At 40.6% G+C, this 26,056-nt stretch overlaps 1 protein-coding gene and 1 pseudogene across 1 annotated transcript; one reads left to right on the top strand and one right to left on the bottom strand.

The window, feature by feature from the left end:
* The first annotated feature begins 2,142 nt into the window (after positions 1-2,142).
* Positions 2,143-16,121, top strand: LOC111143140 (BCAS2, pre-mRNA processing factor). The gene is made up of 7 exons (XM_022496640.1): positions 2,143-2,298; positions 2,403-2,495; positions 5,262-5,332; positions 8,392-8,553; positions 13,654-13,704; positions 14,520-14,600; positions 15,817-16,121. The coding sequence occupies exons 1-7, from the start codon at positions 2,206-2,208 to the stop codon at positions 15,941-15,943; spliced, it is 678 nt and encodes a 225-aa protein (XP_022352348.1). The 5' UTR covers positions 2,143-2,205; the 3' UTR covers positions 15,944-16,121.
* A 3,725-nt stretch (positions 16,122-19,846) lies between these two features.
* LOC111142954 lies at positions 19,847-21,071 on the bottom strand (annotated as a pseudogene).
* Between the last annotated feature and the right edge of the window lie 4,985 nt (positions 21,072-26,056).

The raw sequence follows: 26,056 nt of genomic DNA, 5'->3' as shown, positions 1-26,056 counted from the left end.
CAAGTAGACACCTTGCAGCTCCTCCTCCACATCGTAGCTTGTCAGCATTAAACTTTGTGGGAATATAGCTAACGAAAATACCCTTTCAAGGCCATGAGAACTCCTACCCCTTTTCTTAGTGTCCCCTATGTGCCATGTGTGATGTATATCTATGTCATCTTACTCAGTCTTTAAGTCAACTTCATGAGATACTTGCATCTCCATTTTATTAATGAAGAAACTGGAATTCAGAAAGGTTAAGTAACTTGCCCAGAGTTCTACAGCAGAGACAGAACTGAAGCCACAAATGTCCATTCATGAGCACAGAGAAAGTTGGTTAGTTCAGCAGATGGAAACTTGAGCTCTGTGGGATTATAGCTACTGAAAAGGTTTTCTTTTAAACTGAAGTGTACCAGAGCTGATTTTCAGCTCTGAGGACAAGGGACATCAAACTATAGGAGCCTGGATGACTCTCTTTTGGTTCCCCTAGAATTGGACTTTTTGCCCTAATTAAATTGGACTCAGACTATGAACATTTCTCGGCATTCACCACATAATCACCCTGAAACTTAATACCTAAAACAGCAGTAGTGATTAGGAGGAGGAACTTATCAATGATGGTTTAATTTTCATGGATAAATGTTATAGCAGATGTCAGTTTGTTTTCTTCAATTCCTGATGAGGGTTTTAATTGGCATAAAAATATTTATTCGAACTTAACAAAACCTTTTAAGTTGTATTATGATACAGTTTATTGAGTTGTACAGTATTGTCATTACAGCCCATTCAGTTGTGCATGAATGAACCTGAAGCAGACCCCATTTAAGACTGGTGCTATATAGTTCTTATGGATCTAGAAAATAGAACTGAGCCTATGTCTTGTTAAAAAAATGTTTAAGCATCTTACCCCAGTGGGGTTCTTACCAGACATCTCTCCTTTTGCCACTCCAATCCTGAGGGAAGAATGAGTAATTGGGAATTGTTTATAAAACGGGGGTAGGGTCTTAACGGTGGTGAACCCTGACCGTCCCTCTGTGAGGAGACCTTGCTTCAGGGATGGGGGTCCTAGTTTATCCCGGTGACCTGAAGCTGCTTCCTTTTCTTAGGTCTGTTTTATCTTGTTTTTGTAAAGTATTATGAGTTCTGGACATATTTGTAAAAGAATTGCTCAAGACTTGTATAAAATGTTTACAGATCTTTTAATGAATAAACAAAAAATTGGAGAATTTTAAATAAAGTTGCTTAAGATGTAAAGATCTTCTACTTCGCATAAATCCATAACTAGCACATTAATCTAATGATAGGGTTAGACAGTCCGTGGCCAGCATTTCTAGGCTGTTGGCAGACAAAGCCCGGGTCTTGATCGTAGACACCGGGCAGGGTATGCAGTCCGACTACCTTATTTGGCCTTGGCCTGCTTAGTGTATGGGAGCTGGGGACACAGAGCAGAGCCGGCGCACCGGCAGCCGCAGGAGTGGTTGGGAGGCAAAGAGGAACACGAGTCTATTTCCGAAAGTCCTAAAGACAAGTGAGCGGATTTAATATACGCCCCGAAGGCAAAATGACAGGATTTGTTGGAGCTGGAGTTGGTGAGCAGTTTTTAATCTCACCCTGGAGGAAAAGATCAGGTTCCTTTGTTATGTAGACCCTAAAGCTTCGCAATTTTAACTGGCTACTGGCGCCGACTTCCAGAATCTGAAAAAACTGCATTTATCCAATGCAAGTGTTCTCAGAACTAAGAATAGTGAAGGGTACAGCAAGAAGCTCAAGGGGAGAGAAAAACCGCCACAAAGAAAAAAGTTAAGGGTTGTAGGTGGAAGGTTAGGGGAGTGGGAAACCTGTATCCCTCTCCCTGCCAAATCCTACTGCCCGTTCCTCCAAAAGTTTTAAAGCATCCCGGTACCAGATACTAGTTTCCTCCAGGGAACGAAAAGTCCCAATTCCCCTCCAACTTGTTCCCGGGTGGAGGCAAAAAAGCGGAGCACACTCGGGGACAGGAAATGGAAACGTTCCGCTGATTCTAAGACTCGCGACGTGACGTCACGTCCGACCAAGACAAAATGGCAGGCCACTTCCTAGTAGCTCGGCGAGGGCGCCTTCAGAATTGACAACTGAGCATGCGTCAGAGCCAAGGCGCAAGCGACCTGTATTACGTCAGTGCGAGCGCAGGCGTAATGAAATGGGCCTGAGTTTGCGCGCACACAGAAAATTTGGGCAAGCTTCGGAATGGCGGGCACAGGCTTAGTTGCCGGAGAGGTCGTGGTAGATGCACTGCCGTATTTTGACCAAGGTTATGAAGCGCCCGGCGTGCGGGAAGCGGTGAGTTCGGGCCGGGTAGCGGATTCAGCACTCTCGGGCCCTTGGTGCTGGAAGAAGCACCTTACAAGTTGCTACCCCTCCCCGGCCCCCGTTCTCGTTTCTAGGCTGCGGCGCTGGTGGAGGAGGAAACCCGCAGATACCGACCTACCAAGAACTACCTGAGCTACCTGACGGCCCCGGATTATTCTGCTTTTGAAGTAAGTGGGACGTCTTGAGGCCACCGTATGAGCTAGGATCCTCTGACTCTTTACTTTGGATCGAGAGTCTTAGACACGTAAAAATGCATTTTAAATTCTGGCTTTAACAACTGCCTGCTTGCCTCCTACTTACTCTGTCTTATCGGTGTTCCCGGTGCATTGAAAACAGCTAGATAAGACTTCTCCGGCGTTCTGATTCTGAGACCCACTGAAGGACTTTCCGGAGCTTGGCGAACTGCCCAGCCATGCAAAACGTAGTGTGTACATTTTTCGGAGATCGGCTCCTTGCATAAATTCTCAGAGGCATCCTCGGCTAAGATCTTCTTTAAAACAAGTGATGAGGAATTTTTAATATATGTAAGCCTAGGTTCCTGAGAACCACTGGAGGGCGGCCTTTGTGTCACAGCCTAGATACTTAGTGAATGTATGTGAATGAGTGAGGTGAGAAACCATTTATAAGTAAAGTGCTCTTTAAATATTTAGCCTAGAAGTGCCCCCAAGATACTACTTAGTACTTAGGGTGTAATTAACTACATGAAATGTAAAATATCATCTCTAAATTAATAGATTCTGTTAGGCATTTTAGTATTTACATGTTTGGGGTTTTTTCTTCCCCTATTATAGGTAACCATGTATTTAAAGAAAGAATTCTGTTATTTTTAAAAAGATTTTATTTATTAATTTGACAGAGAGAAAGATCACAAGTAGGCAGAGCAGCAGGCAGAGAGAGAGGGGGAAGCAGGCTTCCCGCTGAGCAGAGAGCCCCATAGGGGCTGGATTCCAGGACCCTGAGATCATGACCTGAGCCAAAGGCAGAGGCTTAACCCACTGAGCCACCCAGGCGCCAGAAAGAATTCTATTATTAAAACGCAGTGTTTATATTGAAGTAACATGAAAAGAAAAGTTGGTCAAGTTTTAAATAGGAAGATATTCCTATGATACATCATTTTACCATGTGTTTTCTAAATGTTGTTACCCAGATATAGATGGTACCACATTAAGAAGTAGATACAGTAATGCTTTCTTATTAGATTGGCTCCCCAAAATTTCAGATAACTGCATTCAATCACAAACTTTTAAATATTTGAACCAGTTTTCCTTTTAACTCTCCTAAGTGCAACATGTATCTCCTATCTTTATAATTAGTATACTGATCATTTATTCCTTTTTCACAATAGGAATTGATAGTGTACTGGGCTCACCATCTCAGTACTGAAAACAGCTCTGTGAACTATATAACTATATGTTTATTATCCTAATTTTTTAAATGGGAAAACTGCAGCTTAGAGAAAGTAATTTGCCCAAGACCTAAACCACTCCTCAAATTTCTTTTGAAACTGCTCTTCCATTAATTCGTTTAACTATTTATGAAGGTCTTTTCTGGCTAGGAATTGGGGGACTTAACTTTTTAGTCTAATTAATATAGTTAGTCTTTCTAGTCTTAACTTTTTAGTCTAATTAATATAGTTGAAGCCCTCAAAAAATTGATAATTGCTCAGGATAACTGAAATACTACTATAGGTGAATACTTAAGCAGTTCTTTATACTCAGGGCCAGGAAATGTGCAGAACAGAAATGAAATAGGATATTGACCAAAACTTGGACCTAAAGAAGTAGAGCTCTACCATGTGTTTTTTTACTTTTTACCATGTGTGCTTTGTTTTTGTTTTTGTTTTTTTAAAGATTGTATTTTTTTATTTATTTGACAGAGCGAGAGAGCACAAGCAGGCAGAGCCGCAGAGGGAGAGGGAGAAGCAGGCTCCCCAGTGAGCAGGGAGCCCGATGCAGGGCTTGATCCCAGGACCCTGGGATCATGACCTGAGCTGAAGGCAGCGGCTTAACCAACTGAGCCACCCAGGTGCCCCACCATGTGTTTTTTTTAAATCGTACAGTTGTGGGGTGCCTGCGTGGCTCAGTCGGTTAATCAGCTGCTCTCAGCTCAGGTCATGATCTCAGGGTCCTGGGATTGAGCCCCATGTCGGGCTCCCTGCTCAGCAGGGAGTCTGCTTCTCCTCTCCCTCTGCCCCTCCCCACTCTAACTCATGCTCTGTAGCTCGCTCATGCATGTGCTCTCTCTCTCAAATAAATAAATTAATTAAAATCTTTAAAAAGAAAGAAAGAAATCATGCAGTTGTTAGAGCAGATAGCAGAACCGGTTTCTTTAACCTCCTCCCTTTTTCTCATTCTTTGCAAAGAGAGAAGTGTAAAAATAGCAGCCAGGGTCAAAAAGAAAGTATGGATATAGGCTCAAAGCCCTAAAGCAAATTATTTTATGTCCAAGTTCTCTCCTCCTTTCCTCCACACCCCAGTGAATACTTAGATCCAGGGTCCTCAAAACTGGCTTCACTAAACAGTCAACTGATGGGTTAAAAACAAGTTACACTCATGCCAAGTCTCCACCTCAGAAAAGTTAAATGGGAATGGTGGAGATGAGTAAGATGATGTGGCTGGGAATGAAATTGTTTTCAGAGCTTCCACCTGATTTCTATGTGCTGCTGGGACTGGGAATCACTGATCTAGGAATAATCCTTTTCTCTGTGGATCCCTTTACATATGAAGTGTATGTATGCTGATTCTTGAGAACATTTAACTCAGAGAAGACTTGGTGGGAAGGAAAATGACCCATTTTATTTTATTTTTTAAATTTTTTGGAAATGATCGGTTTGAATGGATAACAAATATTTAAGTAGGTTACATTCATTGTTTGGTGGTTATTAATTGAAATTTATTGATATGATTTTGGAAATAACTCTTTCCCCTAATTAGACCGACATAATGAGAAATGAATTTGAAAGACTGGCTGCTCGGCAACCAATAGAATTACTCAGTATGAAACGGTAAGTTGTATTTCTGGTTTCATCTGGACCCAAATCATTTTTTATTTTTAAGTTACTAGTAAAATCGCTACAGCTCTTAAAATGTGGAAAATAAAAATTCTTGTCTGATTTTATGTTTATGTTTCTTCACATAATAGTGGTTCCTATATCCTTTGTTTATGTTCAGATATATTCTTAGCACCTTTATTTAAAAAGGCAAAATAGGGGAGCCTGGGTGGCTTGGTTGGTTAAGCATCCCATTTTGATTTTGGCTCAGGTCATGATCTCAGAGTTGAGAGATCAGTTGCCTGCATAGGACTCCATGCTGGGTGTGGAGCCTGCTTAAAATTCTTCCTTTCCCTCTTCTGCTCCCTACCTTCCCATTTGCTGGCACAAGTGTGTACTCTCTCTCTGTCTCTTAAAATATACACACACACACACAAAATATGTAAAATCCAACAACAGGAATGGTGATTGTACTGAAGTTCGTGTTTTTAAGGTTTTCCAAGGAGGGGCGCCTGGGTTTCGGCTCAGGTTGTGATCTTGGGGTCATGAGATCGAGCCCCGCATTGGGCTCAGCGCTAAGCACAGGTTCTGCTTGGGATTCTGTCTCCCTTTCCCCTGTCCCTCTGCTCGTGCTGGTTCACTCCCTCTCTGTTCAATAAATAAATCGTTAAAAAAAAAATTTTTTTTTTTTTTTTCCCAAGGAAATGTTCCTGATTAGGCATCTGGTTCTTCACTGATCACATATCTAGGTGAAATCATGTTATGGTTTGTAATGATCCCTGATTGACTCTGACACAGAACATTAGTAAACAGTGCCCAGATAGTTTGACTTTGGTTCCACTGTGTTCCCTCCTGTTCCACTTTATTACAAAACTGCTTCTTCTCTCTCAGAGAAGAAAACTCCAAACATCCTTTGTTACTGTCTCTAAAATGGAGAATCGGATTGCTTAACATGTGAGATCTCTTTCAGCTTGAAGTAAGTATGGAATTATGGGAACCACTAAGTACTCTGTCAGAGCAGAATCTTTTGAGATAGGGCCACATGCACAGGTCTATCCTCTCAGCAGATGTATAGATTTAGAAGAGGGATTTGAGTCTGTAGAACCAGAGGATCGCATTTCTTGTGCTCCATTTCCTGTCTGGGCTAAGTGAGTGATAAAGGAAGAAGTTCTGGGATTCCTCAGTTCTTCATTTCCAGGTGCTTCTGCTCTATAGATATTCACAACAATAACTCCTTTATGGCAGTATATCTCATAGCAGAAGTAATGACCCATCAAGCAGTGGATCATGAAGGAAATTTAGTAAGTTTCCAAAAGTTAACTTACTTAATAAGAAAGGTAGTAAGATCCAAAAGTTCTCAGAGCAGTATTTTAAGGAAATAGAAAATAACAATATAATGCAAGTAAAGGCAACTATTGTTTTGTGAAACTTTTTTTCTTAAGATTTTATTTATTTGTCAGTGAGAGCAGAAGTGGGGAGAGCAGCGGGCAGAGGTAGAAGCAGGCTCCCCACTGAGCAGGGAGCCCAATGTGGGACTCGATTCCAGGACCCTGGGATCATGACCTGAGCTGAAGGTGATGCTTAACCGACTAAGCCACCCAGCCGTCCCTGTTCTGTGAAACTTTTGTTGAGCTATGTGTATTTGGGTATTGGATCACAGATACTCCTACCATGAGTTATAATCAGAAGTTTGAAAACTGCCACATTACAGCCTTTTTTTTTTTTTTTTTAAACAAAGTGGTATGTCACTTTTTTTATTTTGAGGGAGAGCAAGTGAGCAAGAGAATCTTAAGTAGACTCCATGCCTAGTGTGGAGCCTGACACAGGGAATCTGGGAATTGATCTCACGACCCTGAGATCATGACCTGAGCCAAAATCAAGAATTGGATGCTTAACCAGCCAAGCCACCCAGACGCCCCTGGTTTATCACTTCTTGATCTAGTTGCATGCCCCTCAGTGGTTCATAGGAATAATGTGGAGTCTTTACTGTATCTAGTCAAATTATTAAAATGGAAATTAAACTTAGTTTGTAGTAACTCATCAGTAATGAGCTGAGATTCATGAAGAGTGTACTTACTGGCTATATCAACGGTGCTGAAGGACTGTTTAGTGTGAAGAGAGAGAATAGAGTAGGTCCAAATGCAAAGAATTTTTACATCCCTTACATTTTTTTCTCTAGAATGGTTTGGGTGTGTCGGTGGAAACCTGGATGAGTGTAAGTGTGTTTTTTCAAAAATGATAGCAGGGGTGCCTGGGTGGCTCAGTGGGTCAAGCATCTGCCTTCAGCTCAGGTCATGATCCCAGAGTCCTGGGATCGAGTCCCACATCGGGCTCCTTGCTCAGTGGGGAGCCTGCTTCTCCCTCTGCCTGCTGCTCCCCCTCCTTGCGTGTTCACGCTCTCTGACAAATAAATAAAATCTTTAAGGAAAAAAAAAAGATAGTATAGGTTTTTTTGTGTCCTACTTTTTTCTCCTAATATATCACAAGCATGTTAATATTTTTTTGTTGTTGTTTTTTTTTTTTTTTTTAAGATTTTATTTATTTATTTGACAGAGAGAGAACACAAGTAGATGGAGAGGCAGGCAGAGAGAGAGAGAGGGAAGCAGGCTCCCCGCTGAGCAGAGAGCCCGATGCGGGACTCGATCCTAGGACCCCGAGATCATGACCTGAGCCAAAGGCAGTGGCTTAACCCACTGAGCCACCCAGGCGCCCACATGTTAATGTTTTAAGTATTCTTCAGTGGCATCATTGAGCAGCTAATTTAACAATCTTTTATATGAATACACTATAGTTTATTGAATCAGTTCATGTTGAAGTAAACAATTTTTTTGTTACTGTATATAATGGTGTTAAATCTTATTTGTAAATGGATTTTTTTTATTGGATCATATGGTATTTTTATTTTTCATTTCTTAATGTAAATGGATTTTAAATAGGTTGTTATTGAACAGTCTGATCTTATCTTGAATTTTCCGTGGATTTTACGTTGTGTATAGACCTGTGAGGTGTTCTTTTGGAAGGAACGGAAAATTTAGAGGAATATGTGGTTTCAGTTTATTTTTGTTTAATTTCAGGTATGAACTTCCAGCCCCTTCCTCGGGTCAGAAAAACGACATTACCGCATGGCAAGAATGTGTAAACAATTCAATGGCCCAGTTAGAGCATCAGGCAGTTAGAATTGAGAATCTGGAACTAATGTCACAGCATGGATGCAATGCCTGGAAAGTATATAATGAGTAAGAAGCTTTTTGTTTTTATTAAACCCAACCCACCCACAGTTTTGGTATTTTTTTTTTAAATATAGGAATGGGTGCCTGGGTGGCTCAGTCAGTTAAATGTCTGACTCTTGTGGCTCAGGGTCATGGGGTTGATCCCCATGTCTGCTTGAAGATTCTCTCTTCCTCTGCCCTTCCCCCTGCTTGCTCGCTCGCTCTGTCAACAAATAAATCTTCAAAAAAAAAAAAAAAGTGAAGTGGATTTCAATAGTATAGTGGACTTTCATTTGAGATCATGTCCTGGAACTACTACAACCCATATGATAAGCTATGGCTTTCAGACCCACCTCAAAGAGTCCAGAGGAGGGGTGCCTGGGTGGCTCAGTGGGTTAAGCCTCTGCTTTCGGCTCGGGTCATGATCTCAGGGACCTGGGATCGAGCCCCGCGTTGGGCTCTCTGCTCAGAGGGAAGCCTTCTTCTCCCTCTCTCTCTGCCTGCCTCTCTGCCTGCTTGTGATCTCTTTGTCAAATAAATAAATAAAATCTTTAAAAAAAAAAAAAAGTACAGAGGAGTTCTAAACCTAACTACATGTACTGTGTAATATTGTAATTAAATGAGTTCTGAGGTCTGATTAACAAATCACAATATGGTGGAATGGAATCCTTAATGTGGGGCACTGCTCATACAATCGATTCTCATTAGTTGCATGTTATATTCTATAAAGTGGCCTTGAATACTGAATTAGCAAATACTGTAACATTTTTCCTGGTGGAAATAATGTGTGTGTATGTATACACATCTCATATAGACTATAAATCCTAAAGACAACTCCTGGCAAATTCTATTTTCTTTATTTTATGAAAGAGAAAACAAAGTTCAGAAGTGTTAAGTAATTTGGCAGAGTTGGAAATTAAATCCTGTCCTTTGGTCATCTCTGATTGAGACCTGAAACAGTAAGTCAGAGTGCTTCCTTGTTCCACTTCAGCTAAGAATCTACACATCCAACAACTCAAATTTTGCACATGCTGTTCATGATCTCAAAATGCCACAGGTACTGATCTTGGGGTTACAAGTAAATTTGAGTGAGTAGGTAAGTTCATAAGTACAGAATCTGCGAATAATGAGAATTGACTATAAGAGAATTAACACAGGAAGCAAAGTGCCCACATAAGCCACTGAGCTCTACTTTCTGTTCCATGCAACTAGCTTTAGGTTTTGTTATCTTTCTAGGGCTCAGTTTTCTTATTTGTAAAATTTGGTGGTTAGACGATATCTATGATGCCTTTGAGCCCTAAAATCCCCTGAGACTATTAACATTTTAATAGTTTAAGGAGAAAAAGCCCTTGAACCTCATGACCCTGCATCAAACTGTTTGCTAGAGTATGTTTCCTGGAATAATAAAGCAAAATCACAAAGTGATAAATGGTTTTTCTCAGTTTTTCAGAATTATGTTTTAAATTTATTTGGCCATGTAAGGATCCAGTGGGCAAAATCCAGAATTTGGGAAACTACAGCATAAAAGTTCATTTCTTTTGTGAATATGTTGCAAGGGAAATAAAGGAAAAATGGTTTTGGGAGGATTAAGAAATAGATCAAGCAAACGTCTGTTTAAAAAAAATGGTCTGTATTGTATGAAGTGGAAAAATGGGATCTTTGTCCTCAAGAAGCTTTACCTAGTTGAGGAGATAAGATACTTCTCTGCCAGATAACCAGTAGCCTGTAATTAGCAGTATGGGGACACGTGCTATATCGTGTGCTGTGCTCTATAAACTACAGACATCCATAGAAGGGACGTTAAGAAATAAGGTCATTAAAAAAATTAAGCTCATTTTAAAATGGTGAGATTTGGGGGAATTTTGGTAGTTCAGTTGGTTAGGCATCTGAGTGTTGATTTCAGCTTAGGTCATGATCTCAGTGTCCTGAGATTGAGTCCCATGTCAGGCTCCTTGCTCAGCAGGGAGTCTGCTTGAGATTCTTTCTCTCCCTCTGCCCTTCTCCCCTCATGCTCTCTTTCTCTAAAATAAATAAATCTTAAAAAAAAAAATGGTGAGGTTTGGACATTAAGAAGAGAATGAGAACGCTCCCAAGAAGGGAAGAGAGCACAGATGCAGGGGAAAAAAATAATAGATTGAAGAAAACATTGCTTTCTACTTGCCTAGAAACCTCTAATACTTTTCGGGTGCCTGGGTGGGTCAGATGGTTAAGCGTCTGCCTTCAACTCAGGTCATTATCCCAAGGTCCTGGGATCAAGTCCCAGATTGGGAAATCTGTTTCTCCCTCTCTCCCTGCCTCTCCCCCCTGCTTGTGCTTACTTGCTTGATCTCTCTCAAATGGATAAATAAAATCTTTTTTTTTTTTTTTAAAGATTTTATTTATTTATTTGACAGAGAGAGATCACAAGCAGGCAGAGAGAGAGGAGAGGAAGCAGGCTCCCTGCTGAGCAGAGAGCCCGATGTGGGGCTCTATCCCAGGACCCTGAGATCATGACCTGAGCCGAAGGCAGCGGCTTAACCCACTGAGCCAGCCAGGCGCCCCGGATAAATAAAATCTTAAGAAAAGAAAAGAAAGAAACCTTTAATAGTTTCCCATTTGCTGCAAAGTAAGATCCAGACTATTTAACATGGTATTCAAGGCAAATGGCTGTGTATCTCAATGGTAGACCTTCATTCCAGCCAAGGGAATCCTCTCTGTCGTGATTATCATAGCTCTGTCCTTGCCTTTAGTCATGGTTCACCACCTCCTAGAGTGTCTTTACCTAGTCTACCTAAATTCGGTTTATTTAAGGCTCTACTCTAATCCACTCCTTTGTCTTCCCATCTTATTAAAGTAAGTTTTCTTTCCTTGTGAAAGGATTTGAGGGCATCAAACATGGCATGGGCAGTAAACTTTTAGTTCTAGGTAGGTCTTAGTTCGTGATTGCTTAAAAAAAAAAATTTCATTAATGAGAGATTTATGTACTTGCAGTTAAAGGGAAACCTTCAAGGCCAGGACTTGTTTTTACAGATAAACAGGTTTAGCCTCATTGATGTCAAGTGACTCATTAAAGGACATACAGCTTTTTAGGGCAGAGCTGGGACTAGACTACCAAGTCTTCTCACTCCCATGATGCAGTGCTATAAGTTTTAATAAAAATATGTTCAGTGCTTGAGGAGGGTCCTGTATATGGATAAAATCTCATTTTATTACACTTTGCTGTTTTACATTTTTTACGGATTGAAGGTTTGTGTCAACCTTGCCTCAGCCAGTCTGTCGGCCCCATTTTCCAATGGCATTTGGTCACTTCCTGTCTCTGTCACATCTTAGTAATTCCCTAAGTATTTCAAACTTTTCCATTATATTTGTTACAGTGATCTATGATCAGTGATTATGACTCATTTAAAAGTCAGAACATTGGTGGGGCGCCTGGGTGGCTCAGTGGGTTAAAGCCTCTGCCTTTGGCTCAGGTCATGATCCCAGGGTCCTGGGATCGAGCCCCGCATCGGGCTCTCTGCTCAGCGGGGAGCCTGCTTCCCCCTCTCTCTCTGCCTGCCTCTCTGCCTACTTGTGATCTCTGTCTGTCAAATAAATAAATAAAATCTTTAAAAATAAATAAATAAATAAATAAAAGTCAGAACATTGGTTAGCAGTTTTTAGTTAATAAAGTATTTTTTAATTAAGGCAAGTACTTTTTTTTTTTTACATGTAATGCTGTTATACACTTAATAGACTATGGTATAGTATAAACAACCTTTATATGTATTGGAGAACAAATTCATTTGATTTGTTTTATTGCTATACTTGCTTTATTGCGTGGTCTGAAACCAAGCCTGCAATATCTCCGAGGTACACTTGTACTCATGGAGGATGAAAGAAAGGAGAAGACAACAAATAAACAGGGCTTTCAGGAAAAGGTCATTCAAGGGGAAGCTTCCTATTAAAGGTCAGAGGTCAGGACTGGAGTACCAAACTTAATTGTCCTCAGGAACATGGAGTGATTCCTAGAAATCAAGGAAAAGGAGATGAGCTGTAGTTAAGCCTGGAGAGACACAGCTGTTTGAAGACTGAATCTTCAGAGAATTGCAGGTAGTGAGAAAAAAAAAAAAGTAAGTCAATAGAGACAGAAGAATAACTTAGGAGAAAAGCAGGATATTTAAGTCACGAAAGCCAGGAAACAATAGTAGATCTACAGCAAGAGGATAGTAGGGCCAATGTGGTTGAAATGGACCCTAAAGGTGATTTTCTGCTGCCTTAAGAGGAAATTGATATGGTTGTGAGAATTACATCTCAGTAAAGCTGTTATTTAAGGGCAAGGACAGGGGATGGCCTCTACTCTTGAATCACTTCTCTAATGACTCTTGGACTCTATATTGCTCAGCTTTCCCCCTGTGGCACTGAGAGCCAACTTGCACTGGAATCACAATCTCCAGCCTTCCAGTTTTCTCTTCTCTCTCTAGCTAGCCGTAGACAGGAGGGGAGAAAAGCAGGATAAATGCAGGTACAGAAATATGGAGATAATAAGGGATTTGAATGAATACACTCATATGAGTTATTTTCAGTGTTCTCCATGAAAAGTACTGACAGTTTAAGTAGTGACAGATGCAAAAAATCAGAGTGTCAATGAACTGGTTGGGCTCCAGAGGTTAAAAGACCTGAAATGGAATTCAGCTCCAACATTCATCTATGTTACCTTGACTAAGTTACTTAATTTTTCTAAGCTCTTAATGTCCCTATATGTGAAATAGGGGCAATCGTACCTACCTCAAAGAATTCTTAGGAGAATTAAAGTAGCCAATATGTAAAGAGTGTCTAACGTGGTGTTTGGCACGGAGCTCAATAGCGGAAGAACTGGAACTTGTATCAACTAGATAGCTCACTTTTAGTTGGTATTATTAAATGTTAATGTCTGTTGGGGCGCCTGGGTGGCTCAGTGGGTTAAGCCTCTGCCTTCGGCTCAGGTCATGATCTCAGGGTCCTGGGATCGAGCCCCGCATCGGGCTCTCTGCTCAGCAGGGAGCCTGCTTCCTCCTCTTTCTCTGCCTGCCTCTCTGCCTACTTGTGATCTCTGTCAAATAAATAAATAAAATCTTTAAAAAAAAAAATGTTAATGTCTGTTAACCTGATTTTCCTCTTTTCCTTCCTTAGAAATCTAGTTCATATGATTGAACATGCACAGAAAGAGCTCCAGAAGTTAAGGTAAGTTGTTTCTTCCTCTTACTTTATTTTATTATTTTATTTTAATTTTTAAGTAATCTCTACATCCAATGTGGGGATCAAATTTACAACCCCAAGATCAAGAGTCGCATGTTCTTCTGACTGAGCCAGCCAGATGCTCATATTTTCCTCTTAGAGGGAAGTTTAGGTAGAACCTTAATAAACAGAATGAGAAGACAAAGGAACCAATGGACTGTAGTCATTTGAGACTAATACTTGATGATCCACTCTGTCCAGCATCCAGTGCTGGGTTTGCCCTACTGGAGTGGAGGAGAAATAGACTTAACGTCTGGAAACATCTCTACCAGGTCATTTGCAATTTGCAAGTCTACAGACATTAAAAAGGCACTTTTAGGAGAAAATGTTGCAGAACGACATGTATAATTTGGGGTGCCTGGCTGACTCAGTAAAGCATGCAACTCTTGATCCTGGAGTTGTGAGCTTGAGCCCCACATTGGACATTTAATTTAAAAAATTAAATCTCTACTTGCACATACACATATAGGAGTTTGGGGAAACACCCACCAAAAACTGAATAATAATTAGGAGAAGCACGTGGGAGGAGGGACTTCTGCTTTTTAATTTCTATGTGCATGTATGTGAATGTGTTTAATTTTTTATGGTGAGCTTATGAAATTTGTAATTGAAAAATAAAAGATAGTTAATTCTCAGAATTGGTCTGTAACTGTATACGTCTGTCCTTTTCAAGAGATTAAAGATGTGTTGATTGTTGATTTCTCTGTTGATTTTAGTCTTATGATCAAATGTAGGTGGGTTATATAAATAATTTTTTACAGGAAACATATTCAAGATTTAAACTGGCAGCGAAAGAACATGCAGCTCACAGCTGGATCTAAATTAAGGGAAATGGAGTCAACGTGAGTATCTTCACTTCCATCAACTATTAAATCACTAAGCTCATTTTTTAACAGTATGGTTCAACAGTATTCAAATGCAATGCCACAAGTGTCACAGAAACGCTGTTTTCTGAATGCTGCTCTTCACTGCTTTTGCCTATCTCTGATGTGTGGTCTTGGAAGGCATTGAATGGGGCAGAACCACTGTTACTTGATTCTGGTCTCAGAGCACCTTATTTTCAGTTCAGTATTTCTGCTCTGAATAGGATTCGACTTACATTCTCCAATTAAAAGGAAGAAAACTATTTTTTAGCTCATCAGGGAGATTTCATACTTTGATACTTTGTGTCTTAGGGGGTTTTTCTTTTGTTTATATACTTTTAAATGTTCTTCATATGTGTAGATAATTTTATATGAATCCCTATAATTATGAATTTTGTATCATTTCTCTTTTTTGCTTTGCTATTTCCCTTCTTCCTCCCCACCCCCATCTTTCTTCTTGTTCTACCTTCTCCCTCCATACATTCCATGTTATCAGTCTATTCATCTTTTCACATTTTTCTTCAAGCTAATATAATCTCCCAAATACACATCTGTGTTTCTTTTTATTTGTCCTAGAGATTTTTTTTTCTGGGGGAGGGGGAAGGCTGCTTGGATCTATGGAATTTTCTCTGGTTCTAGAAATTTCTCCACCATTTTTAACCACTGCTTCTGCCCTATTTTCTCTCCTTTTATGTTAATCCCATTAAATATATCTTTCATCACCTCATCCTGTCTCCAACTATTTCTAATTTTGGTTTTTAAAATTTTTTTAATTTGAAATAATTATAGATTTACATTAATTTATAAGAGATAATACAGCTAGAATCTTTTTTCTTCTTTTAAGATTTTATTTATTTATTTTGGAGAGAGCTTGAGCAGAGAGAAGGGTGGAGGGGAAGGGAGAGGGAAAGGGAGAGAATCTTAAGCCGACTCAGCATGGAGCCTGGCATGGGTCTCAAACTCATGACCCTGATGTCATGACCTGAGCCAAAAGTCGATGCTTAACTGACTGAGCCACCCAGGCACCCACTACATCTAGAATCTTACATACCCTTTTCCCCTGATTCAGTTTTTTAAAATGGAAATTTAGAAGTGAAGGTTCATATTATGAACCTGGCTGAAAACATGTATATGGTCAAATCTCCTAAGAGAAATTTTATATTGAGTAATTTTTTTTCTTTTTTTACTTTTCTAGTTGGGTATCCCTGGTCAGTAAGAATTACGAGATTGAAAGGACTATTGTGCAATTAGAAAATGAAATCTTTCAAATGAAGCAGCAACATGGAGAGGCAAACAAAGAAAATATCCGGCAAGACTTCTAAAAAAACGAACTTGGTGGGAAGAAAAGAAGGCAAGCTGGGCTTTCACAGAAGATCAGGCATCTGAACTGTGAGGGAGAACCGCATCCTAAGAAAATCATCAGTGTTTAAATGTTTATTGTAGAGTGTGGACTGTTATATTTGTACATTTCAGCAAAATAAAAACTTTCCGCTTGGTGGGGTTTTTTCCTGTTTTTTTGCCATTTAAAAAAAATCTAGGCTTTCAAAATAAGTATGATATTAGAATAATAATATATCATGGGATTAATTTTGAATCATTGGAACATATTTTGTATCTGAGAGATCTTTACTGAAAGTTTTTAACATGTACAAGAAGTGGGAAACTTTTGGTTTATATATTTCCAAATAAAGGGGTGTTTCTAAACAAATTTTTGATTACCAAGCAAGACTTCCAAAATACAATGGCTCCATCTCTGTCAACCAACTTCATTATTGTAGGTAACAGTTTCATAAAACTTGATATGTGCTGAGCCCTGTTTTAAGCATGTTAGGTAGATGAACTAAGAGGAATAAAAAGATAATTTGATCCTCACAAAAACCTTAGGAAGCAGATACTGTTGTTCCCATGCACAGACTTGTAATGGGTGCTGATTAAGTAGCCTGTCGAAGTTATATAGCTGGAAAGTCATCCAGGTGTTCAGTAGTAGTACAGTGCCAGAGTTGTATTCTAACCCTCTATTTGTAAGGAATGAACAAGTATAAAAGATTACTGCCTGATTCAGAAAAAATACTTGCAGTTTCCTGTAATCTTTTTGCTCTCTGGGTTCCAGGTTTTCCTTATCCCAAGCCCAGCTGAAATGCAGAGTGTTAAGTTTGTGATTATGAAATAAAAACTAGACAGTAAAGCCCATTATTGCAGGAGGGAGTAAGATGGAGAATTAAAACAATGTTACTCCCAAGTTTTTCTTAATGGAGGAGAGAGAATACCATCCTTGGGAGCAGAGGGTTCCTGGATTAAGGTCATAACTTGCCATGAGCATCAAATATTGCAATCTTTTTTTTTTTTTTTTTTTAAAGATTTTATTTATTTATTTGACAGAGATCACAAGTAGACAGAGAGGCAGGCAGAGAGAGAGAGAGAGAGGGAAGCAGGCTCCCTGCTGAGCAGAGAGCCCGATGCGGGACTCGATCCCAGGACCCTGAGATCATGACCTGAGCCGAAGGCAGCGGCTTAACCCACTGAGCCACCCAGGCGCCCATGCAATCTTTTATTTTTTAAGTTTTTATTTTACTTACCTTATTTTACTTAAGTATCTCTACACCCAACATAGGGCTTGAAGGCACAATGCCAAGATCAAAAGTTGCATGCTCTTCTGACTGAGCCAGACAGGCGCCCTTGGACTCTCTTAATTTTTTTTTCTAACAGTATTACTGCCCCATGGGAGGATTCATTCCACTATTGCCTAATCCAATTTGCTGCACCTTCTACTCAGCCCCAAGAAATTGTATCTTCTGCTGTTCCCTGCCTAAGAGACGACTTCAGGTAATCCCTGTCTCTTGCCACACTCCTCTCTCCAGTGATACTTCCTCAAATCCCCCTTCACTCTTTTCCTGTTTTGCTAGTAAATCCCAGTCTGGTTTAGTGACCAGCCTGAGGGCTTGCACGTTTCCTTGGCTGAAGTGAGCTCGGAGGGCCCAAGTTCAGAGGACATTACTCTATAGAAAGCAGCAGCTTTCATCAATGGCAAATCACTAAATTGAGATTAAGAGTTCTTTTTCTTTAGACTCATCATAGTCCTGAAATTTGTCCCATTAGTTGAGATTGCCCTCTTGTTCATAAATAACTACGTAGAGCTTGAGGATGACCCCAAAACTAAGAGAAAACAAGTCAGCAAGTTAACTATCACTAGGTTGATCTGTGAGCCAATAAATTGCCTGTTTTGCAAGTCAGTTTCAGTTGGATTTTCCATCACAACATAAACCATCCTAACTTAAGACCCTCAAGATAAAATAACCAGGTTTTTTTTTTCCTGAAGATATGTAACATATGCAGCAAAACACTGGATTTTTACAATGTTTTCTCTTACAGTATGCAGCGTGGATTGAGGTCTCTTCTGTTGCCATCCTACAAGGGAAAGTATTGAGCAGAGGTAAGTGTGAAATAGTTACCGTTCTCTATCAACTTTGAGAGAAATTGAGCTTCCTAGCCTGTATGAAAGAAATCTCAGTTACTATTAAGTTCACTGGCATGTTTGTAAGTTCTCTTGAAAAATCTCCGGGGTGTTTGGCTGGCTCAGTCAGTAGAGCATGTGACTCTTGATCTCAGGGTTCTAAGTTTGAGCCCCAATTTAGGTGTAGAGAGGACTTAAAAATAAAATCTTTAAAAGATACTTTAATCTCATTATCTTTAATCTTAATTTTTTTTTTTTAATTTTTACAAAAGATATGTACTTTGTCTTCCTTTACCCCTCCACCTCCTTTTCCCTTTCTGCTATTTGGTTCCAATCCAGTATTACTGGCATCCCAAACTTAGTGGTATAAAAAAAAACAAAAAACAAAAAACAAGCATTTATGTTATCTTTCACAGTTCTGAGGATTTACTGGGCTGAGGTAGAGAGTACTTCGGGTTTCTTGTACAGTTGTGAGTCCCCTCAATAGATTGTTCGCTTGTATCTGACACATGGGCTGGGAAGATTCAGACAACTGAGTGCTGGGACATTCAGGAATCTTTAGGGCACCTCTCTCTGTGTTTGTCGTTTCTCTGGTATGGAGGCTTCAGGATAGCCAGACTTCTTACGTGACAACTCAGGACTCCAAAGGCATACATCAGAGAGTCCAGCAGAAGCCTATTACCTTCTATGACTTGGCCCCAGAAGTCCTACTTAATTCTGACGCATTGTATTTGTTAGAAGCAAGTCAGTGAGTCCAGCCGTTGTTCAAGGGAGAGGAATTAGATTCCACCTGTTGGGGATAGTGTTGAAGAATTTTTGGACATACTTGTTTTTTCTAAACTTAGACATGTCTTAATATCCCCCCCCCATTCCCTTTCCAATGATTCAGTCCTAAAATCATTAGATGGGGCAGAACAAAGTAAATATCCATGTAGAGCATGAGCCCTAAGTCCATTCTGGCTGCTGTCCTTAGAAGAGAGGAAGACACACACACACACACACACACACAAGGCATTGGGAAGACTCACCAAGGGATCATCACGTAAAGACAGAGATTGCAGTGATAAGTCTACAAGCCGAGGAATGCCAAGGATTGCTGGCAAGCACCAGAAGCTGGGAGGGAGGGATGGAATGCATTCTTAATAGAGCCTTCTGAAAGAGCATGGCCATGCTGACACTGTGACTTCAGATATATAGGCTCCAGAACTGTGAGACATCGGTTAATGTCTTGTTTTAAGCCCGCAAGTGTGTGGTATGTTACTAAGGCAACCCTAAGAAATTAAAACAGATACACTGTGACAAAGTTGAGGGCCACAGTTGTGTTGAAAACAAGGACTCTGTGAATGATATTCTGGAGGACTGAGGCTGTTCTCCATCCCTCCATCCCCTGCTCTCTGCCCTCTCTCAATAGGAAATTGGAAAGTCTTTGGAGCCCAAGAGAAAAAATTCTAAAGTTTGTTGAAATTGACAGTTTTTCAACAAATGACTCAGCCAAGTCACTTAGCAGTGAGGCTCAACAACCCCTTCCACTCTAGCACACAGAGCTACTAATCTGTGTTTTACTTCCCCACCCTTCCCCCCCCCCGGAAATGAATTTTATTATGTTAGAATATTCCTTAATTAGCGAGCAATTATTTATGTGAAGGAGAGTTCAAAAAACAGATTTATGACTCTTGTTAGCCTTGTCCTTGATTAGAGATTTATGAATTATACACAAAATATTATTGCCTAGAATAGGTCACTCTAGAAGCGGTAGTAGAAAAGGTCTAAGAGACTATGAACTTGGAAGAGCTTCTCTCTGCTTGTCCGGCTGTGCCAGTTGGACCACAGGACTTGGGTACAAGGATGGAGATGTTTTCTCTGCTGAATTTAAAGCTTTCCCACAGTTCAAATGCTCTCCTGCATGCATCAGTTCAAAGGCTTCATTCATTTGGTCAGAAGGCAGATTTTGAGTCATAAATTCATCAGCTTTAATCTTTTGGGGCATTTATTCGGACATCAACTTTGGGACACTTTGCATATTCTTCCATTCTCCAAAGGCAGTGCCTTTCCACATGCGGCCTGTGACCAGCTAAAACGGGCGAGTGGCGATTTCTTCCCCTGAAGCGGCTACTCCTACTCCCATGATGACTCCCCAGCCTTGGTGTTGGGCCTGGAGCACAGCTCTCATGACTTTCACGTAACCAACACACTTGAAGGAATGGGCCACTCCCCCATCAATCATTTTAATGAGCACTTCCTAGATGGGTGTCCAGAAGTCCTGGGGTTAATAGAGGCTCCAAACTCCTTGGCCCTTGTGAATTCATCTTTATCAATGTCCACACCAATGATCCAGGATGCACAGCCCATGAGAGCTGCCAGTCCAACTCCTCCTAGGCCAAAGATGGCACCAGTGGAGCCAGACTGCCCTTTGTCAGTGTTCACAGCAGCATCATGACCAGTTGAAATGCCAAAACCCAGAAGGCAGACTTTATCCAGAGGTGCTAATGGATCAATTTTAGCAACAGAGATGTCAGCCACAACTGTATATTCAGGAAATGTGCTGGTTCCCATGGAATGTAGAATTGTCTTTCCTTTGCAAGTAAATCTGCTAGTCCTTGTCCCTTGAGTAACTCTTACTTTCTGCAAAGGTTTGTTTTAGGGTTTAGACAAAAGTTACATTCTCCACACTGGGATATGAAGTGGGATGACAGTATCATCTGCCTTCAGCTTAGTAAAGACTTCGACAACACTTTCCTTGATTCTAGCACCTTCAGGGCCCGAGATCATTGGAAAACTCCCCTCGGGATCAGCTTCACTCAGGTTATAGGCATCGGTGTTGCAAACTGCAGCAGTGATCATCTTAATTCGAACTTCATGAGCCTTTGAGGTACCACCTCTACCTCCCCTACAGAGAGAGGCTTTCCTGCCTCCCGGGCAGGTGCAGCCTTGCACTTGATAACGTGGTTCGCCGTGTCCTTGGACTCAGGTCAGTGAGGGGCAGACATGGTGGGGCTCATGGGGACATCCCATTCTTAACTACGAATGGACAGTTGAGGATTACCAGACATAGCCAATGAGCATCTTTATCGTGAAAGACTAGGAACAAAAACAGAGGAAACCCCATGAGGAAAACAGATGGTGCAAGGAGGAAACTTTTGTTAAGAAATATATCCTCAGACGGGGTGCCTGACTGGCTCAGTTGGTAGAGCATGTGACTGTTGATCTCGGGGTTGTGAGTTTGAGCCTCACATTGGGGGTAGAGTTTACTTAAAAAAGAAAGATGTAGGGGCGCCTGGGTGGCTTAGTGGGTTAAAGCCTCTGCCTTCAGCTCGGGTCATGTTCCCAGGGTCCTGGGATCGAGCCCTGCATCGGGCTCTCTGCTTGGCGGGGAGCCTGCTTCCTCCTCTCTCTCTCTGCCTGCCTCTCTGCCTGCTTGTGATCTCTGTCAAATAAATAAATAAAATCTTTAAAAAAAGAAAAGAAAGAAAGATATATCCTCTGAGAAGAAGATAAAAAAACAAGATGCTGTTTTATTAAGGAACACCCAGAGAACAAAATAGCTCTTAGGATTGTTGATGGTAGCAGAAGTTAAAATTCGATATAATCTAGGAATTAAAAATTTGGGGATGCCAGGGTGGCTCAGTGGTTCATTGTCTGCCTTTGGCTCAGGTCATGATCTCAGGATCCTGGGATGGAGTCCCTCGTTGCTCAGTGGGGAGTCCGCTTCTCCCTCTGCCTCTGCCTGCTGCTCCCCCTGCTTGCTCCTCTCTCTCTGACAAATAAATGAAATCTTTTAAAAAAAAATTGCCAAACTGTCCCAGAAAGTGGGGCCAAAAAGGCAAAAATAGAAAATAGAGAAAAGAAAAAGGATTAGTTCAGAAGATCAATATCCAAATATTTTGAGATTAGAAAAGAGAGGAAAGAGAAAAAAAAAAAAAACAGAAGGAAAGAGGAAATCATCAACACAATAATTCAGAATTTTCTAAAACTGAAGGATATGAGTTTCTAGATTCCAATGTCCCAGCACAACAGATGAAAATAAACTTCAGAGCATATTGTGAAATGTCAGAATACCAAGGACAAAAAGAAGATTATGAAAGATCTAGGGGAGGTATCAATAATCAAGAATCAGTAATGCTCACTAGGAAAATGTTTGTGGTATCCTTCATACTGGTGATAGGGAGGGTGGTGTATTTTTTCTTGAGCTCCTTGTCATGAACCCAGAAGGGCCCAGGCAGGCACCTGGGGGTGATGTCAGGCATCCTCAAGATGATACCGGTAGTCCATTCTCAGTACTGTTTATATAAACAAAGAATGTGAAGACATTTCCTAATAAAAGAAGAGAATACAGCAACAACCTTGAAAAAAAAAAAATCTAGAATCTCTGTATCTTCACGCTTCTCAAAATTAGCTCTGGAAGCTAGAAAGACAAAGGAGTAGTGCCTTTGGAATTCTTAAGAAAATTTTCCAACCTGTGACTACACATAGTCAAATTATTAGGTTGAGGATAGAATAATGGCATTTTTCAGTTAAGTGAGATCTCAAAAACACTACCTGAGTATCTTTTCTTAAGGAGCTTCTTAAGGGTGTGCTCTTCTGATCCAACAAAGGGAGACAGTAGGGTGCCTGGGTAGCTCAGTTGGTTGGGCAACTGCCTTCAGCTGAGATCATGATCCCGGAGTCCCAGGATCGAGTCCCAGCTCCATGGGCTGGGGGGTCTACTCCCTCTGACCTCCCCTCTCATGCTCTCACTCTCAAATACATAAATAAAATATTTTTAAAAAATTAAAAGAAAAAAAAAAGGAAAACAGTAATGGGAAATTTCCACAGAGATTGGTGAAAGGGAGTCGCAGATTATAAATCTTTAAAAAAAAAAGTTAAGGTTCATGAGATGGGGAAATAATTCTGGATTAATCTGGGTGGCCCTCAAATGGTTAAGTAAAATCTTAAAAAAAAAAAAAGTTGGGGACACCTGGGTGGCTCAGTTGTTAAGCATCTGCCTTCCACTCAGATGATGATCCCAGGGTCCTGGGATCAAGCCCTGCATTGGGCTCCCCGCTCAGCAGAGAGCCGCCTCCTCCCTCTCCCAATCTTCCTGCTTGTGTTCCCTCTCTCACTGTCTCTCTCTCTCTCTGTCAAATAAATACATAAAATCTTTAAAAGAAAGTTAAGGTTCATGAGATGGGGAAATTATTAATCTGGGTGGCCTGATGTAATCACAAGGGTCCATAAAGGAGGGAAGTTGGAGGTCAGAGAGGGTAGAAGATGCTGAATGGCTGTCTCTGAAGATGAAGGAAGGAGACCATGAGCCAAGGAATGTGGGCAGTTTCATGACACTGGAAAGGTAAGGAAACAAACCAGCCCAGAATGTTCTTCTCCTGAAGAAATTCAGCCTTATAGATCCCAATTTAGACTTCTGAACTCCAAAACTATAAAATATATATTTGTTTTTTTTAAGCCACTAAGTTTGTGGCAACTTGCTTTAACATCAACAGAAAACTAATAATAAAAATGGATTAAATAACTTTGATTAAAATGGTTAAAAATGTGTTTATTTTAGGCATTTTGGAAAAAGCTGCAAGAAAGAAGAAAATGAAAATTATTCAGAAGCCACCACTCAAGGATCGTCACTCTATATCATAGAGTACTGTTTTTTGTTTGTTTGCTTGCTTAAGTATTTTATTTATTTGACAGAGAGTACAAGCAGGGGGATCAGAGGAGGGAGAGGGGGAAGCAGGCTCTCCGCAGAGCAGGGAGCCTGAAGCGGGGCTCCATCCCAGGACCCCAGGATCATGACCTGAGCCGAAGGCAGATGCTTAATGACTGAGCCACTCAGGTATGCAGAGGGTGCTGTTTTTAATATCAGTAGGGCACACAGTCACAGAAAGAAACCCCACATTTCATTCAAGTTCAATACAAATTTGTTGTATACCCAAGGGGATCGAAAATAAGTAAGAAAAAAATAAGACTACTGGGGTACTTTTTAACTTATTTGTGAGTGGATGTTTATATTTTTATTTTGCCCTGCTTTCTACCCTGAGGACTAACGTTTACTTCATTAGATCCTCTTTACTTCCTCTATCTTTAGAATGTATTGCTGCATATTGGAACTCTATTTGCAAGTGACAGAAAGCTAACTAAAAATATCTTCAACAATAAAAGGGCATTTACTGGTTCATTTACCTGCTAAGGACAGAGCTGGATGCTGGGTCAATTAAATCCAGGGGTTCTTTGTCATTCTAATTGTTTTTCATCCCTTTTTTTCCTTTTCTGGCCTTATTCTCTCCTCCTACACAGAGGCTTCCTCTGTATAACGGGAGCCAAAGCCAAGGCAGCTCCAGACTTACATCCTCCCACTTTAGTAATCTCAGAAGAAACAAGTCTATCAGCATGTATAATTCCAGACAAGGGTTCCAGTTGATCTGGTCTGGATTTCATGCTTGGTCCTCGGACTAAGGTATGACCAGGTGAGTGGGTCATGTGATTAGCCAGGCCTGGGTCATGTACCTGTGGTTTTAGTGGTAGAATACTACAGTAGGAAGTTGACTAGATTGGAGTGATAATTTCCCAAAGTAAGATGGGGCTGGTGCTTCCTCCAGCAGAAGGAGGGAAAGAAGTTAGATAAAAATAATGTATCAAGTATACTTTAAATCTCCCCTAGGGTAAAAGATAACCATTTTGATTTAGCAGGCCCACTATGATGAGCAATTCACCCATCTACTACCCATAATGTTTTTCTTTACAGAGAAGAATGTAATAGATATGTAATGGCTATTATGGTATAATTTTAGTAGTGGAGAATAGGGATGTTTTTAGTGGTCTATTATATAGTTGGGGCTGGAAAATAGCCATAAAAGTTGAGAGATGAGGGATAAGTAATTTGTTATTAACAGTAGGTTTCTAATACCTGTCTTTTAAAACATAAAGATTCAAGATTATCCCTCCACAGGTGCTACTACTTGTCCCCTGAACATATGCTCTCACCTTCTATAATAATGGAAGTCTTCGCTGGGCACATGGCTGCTTAGCCAAACACTCATCCCCCAGTTTCCCATCCAATCATGTGCATACCCCACGTGACTGGGTTGTGTTCTGTGAGATAGGGACTGAAGCGATGTATGCAACTTTCAAGTCATGCCCTTAATTTCTTACACCTGGATAGTGTAATCTTACACCAGGAATCTTACACCTGGATAGTGATGACTTATCTAACATCATACCATCAATTACTGTCGAGCTAACATTAGAAGAAAGGATGGCAGATAGACAAGGAAAAAGGAGGATACTGGGCTGATAATGATGTGAACAATGTGCTTTGTATTTATTTTATGTAAATGATTAAATAGTCTGTGTTCAGTAGCAGTAAATTTCCATTTTAATGAGATTTGGATACAACACAGTAATTCATATACATTAAAATGAGACTTTCCTTATATTAAAAATTAATATCGACTGCAACATTTTGACTTACCTTCAGTTAAACTTTAGTTTCCTGGGCCCCTGGGTGGCTCAGTGGGTTAAGCCTCTGCCTTCAGCTCAGGTCATGATCTCAGGGTCCTGGAATCGAGTCCTGCCCGCATCGGGCTCTCTGCTCGGCAGGGAGCCTGCTTCCTCCTCTCTCTCTCTGCCTGCCTCTCTGCCTACTTTTGATCTCTCTCTGTCAAATAAATAAATAAAAACCTTAAAAAATTAAAAAAAAAAAAACTTTAGTTTCCCAAAGCTGATTTTGCACCATCATAGAAATATTAATTATAGGGACGCCTGGGTGGCTCAGTGGGTTAAGTCTCTGCCTTTGGCTCAGGTCATGATCTCAGGGTCCTGGGATCAAGCCCCGCATTGGGCTTTCTGCTCAGCAGGGAGCCTGCTTCCCCCGCCCTCGCTCTGTCTGCCTCTCTGCCTACTTGTGATCTCTCTTTCTCTGTCAAATAAATTAATTAAATAAATAAATAAATAAATAAACATACGCTTTCAGCTCAGGTCATGATCCCAGGATCCTGGGATT

Source organism: Enhydra lutris, unplaced genomic scaffold (assembly GCF_002288905.1).
Source record: "Enhydra lutris kenyoni isolate GAN:26980312 unplaced genomic scaffold, ASM228890v2 scaffoldscaffold9, whole genome shotgun sequence".
Classification (NCBI taxonomy): Eukaryota; Metazoa; Chordata; class Mammalia; order Carnivora; family Mustelidae; genus Enhydra; species Enhydra lutris.
This window is presented reverse-complemented; position numbering and strand designations above follow the sequence as displayed.

Coding starts and splice junctions, on each gene's coding strand:
- LOC111143140 (XM_022496640.1), top strand. CDS start 2,206: ATGGCGGGCACAGGCTTAGTTGCCGGAGAGGTCGTGGTAGATGCACTG. Junction 2,299..2,402: donor CGCCCGGCGTGCGGGAAGCG/GTGAGTTCGGGC, acceptor TCTCGTTTCTAG/GCTGCGGCGCTGGTGGAGGA. Junction 8,554..13,653: donor GCCTGGAAAGTATATAATGA/GTAAGAAGCTTT, acceptor TTCCTTCCTTAG/AAATCTAGTTCATATGATTG.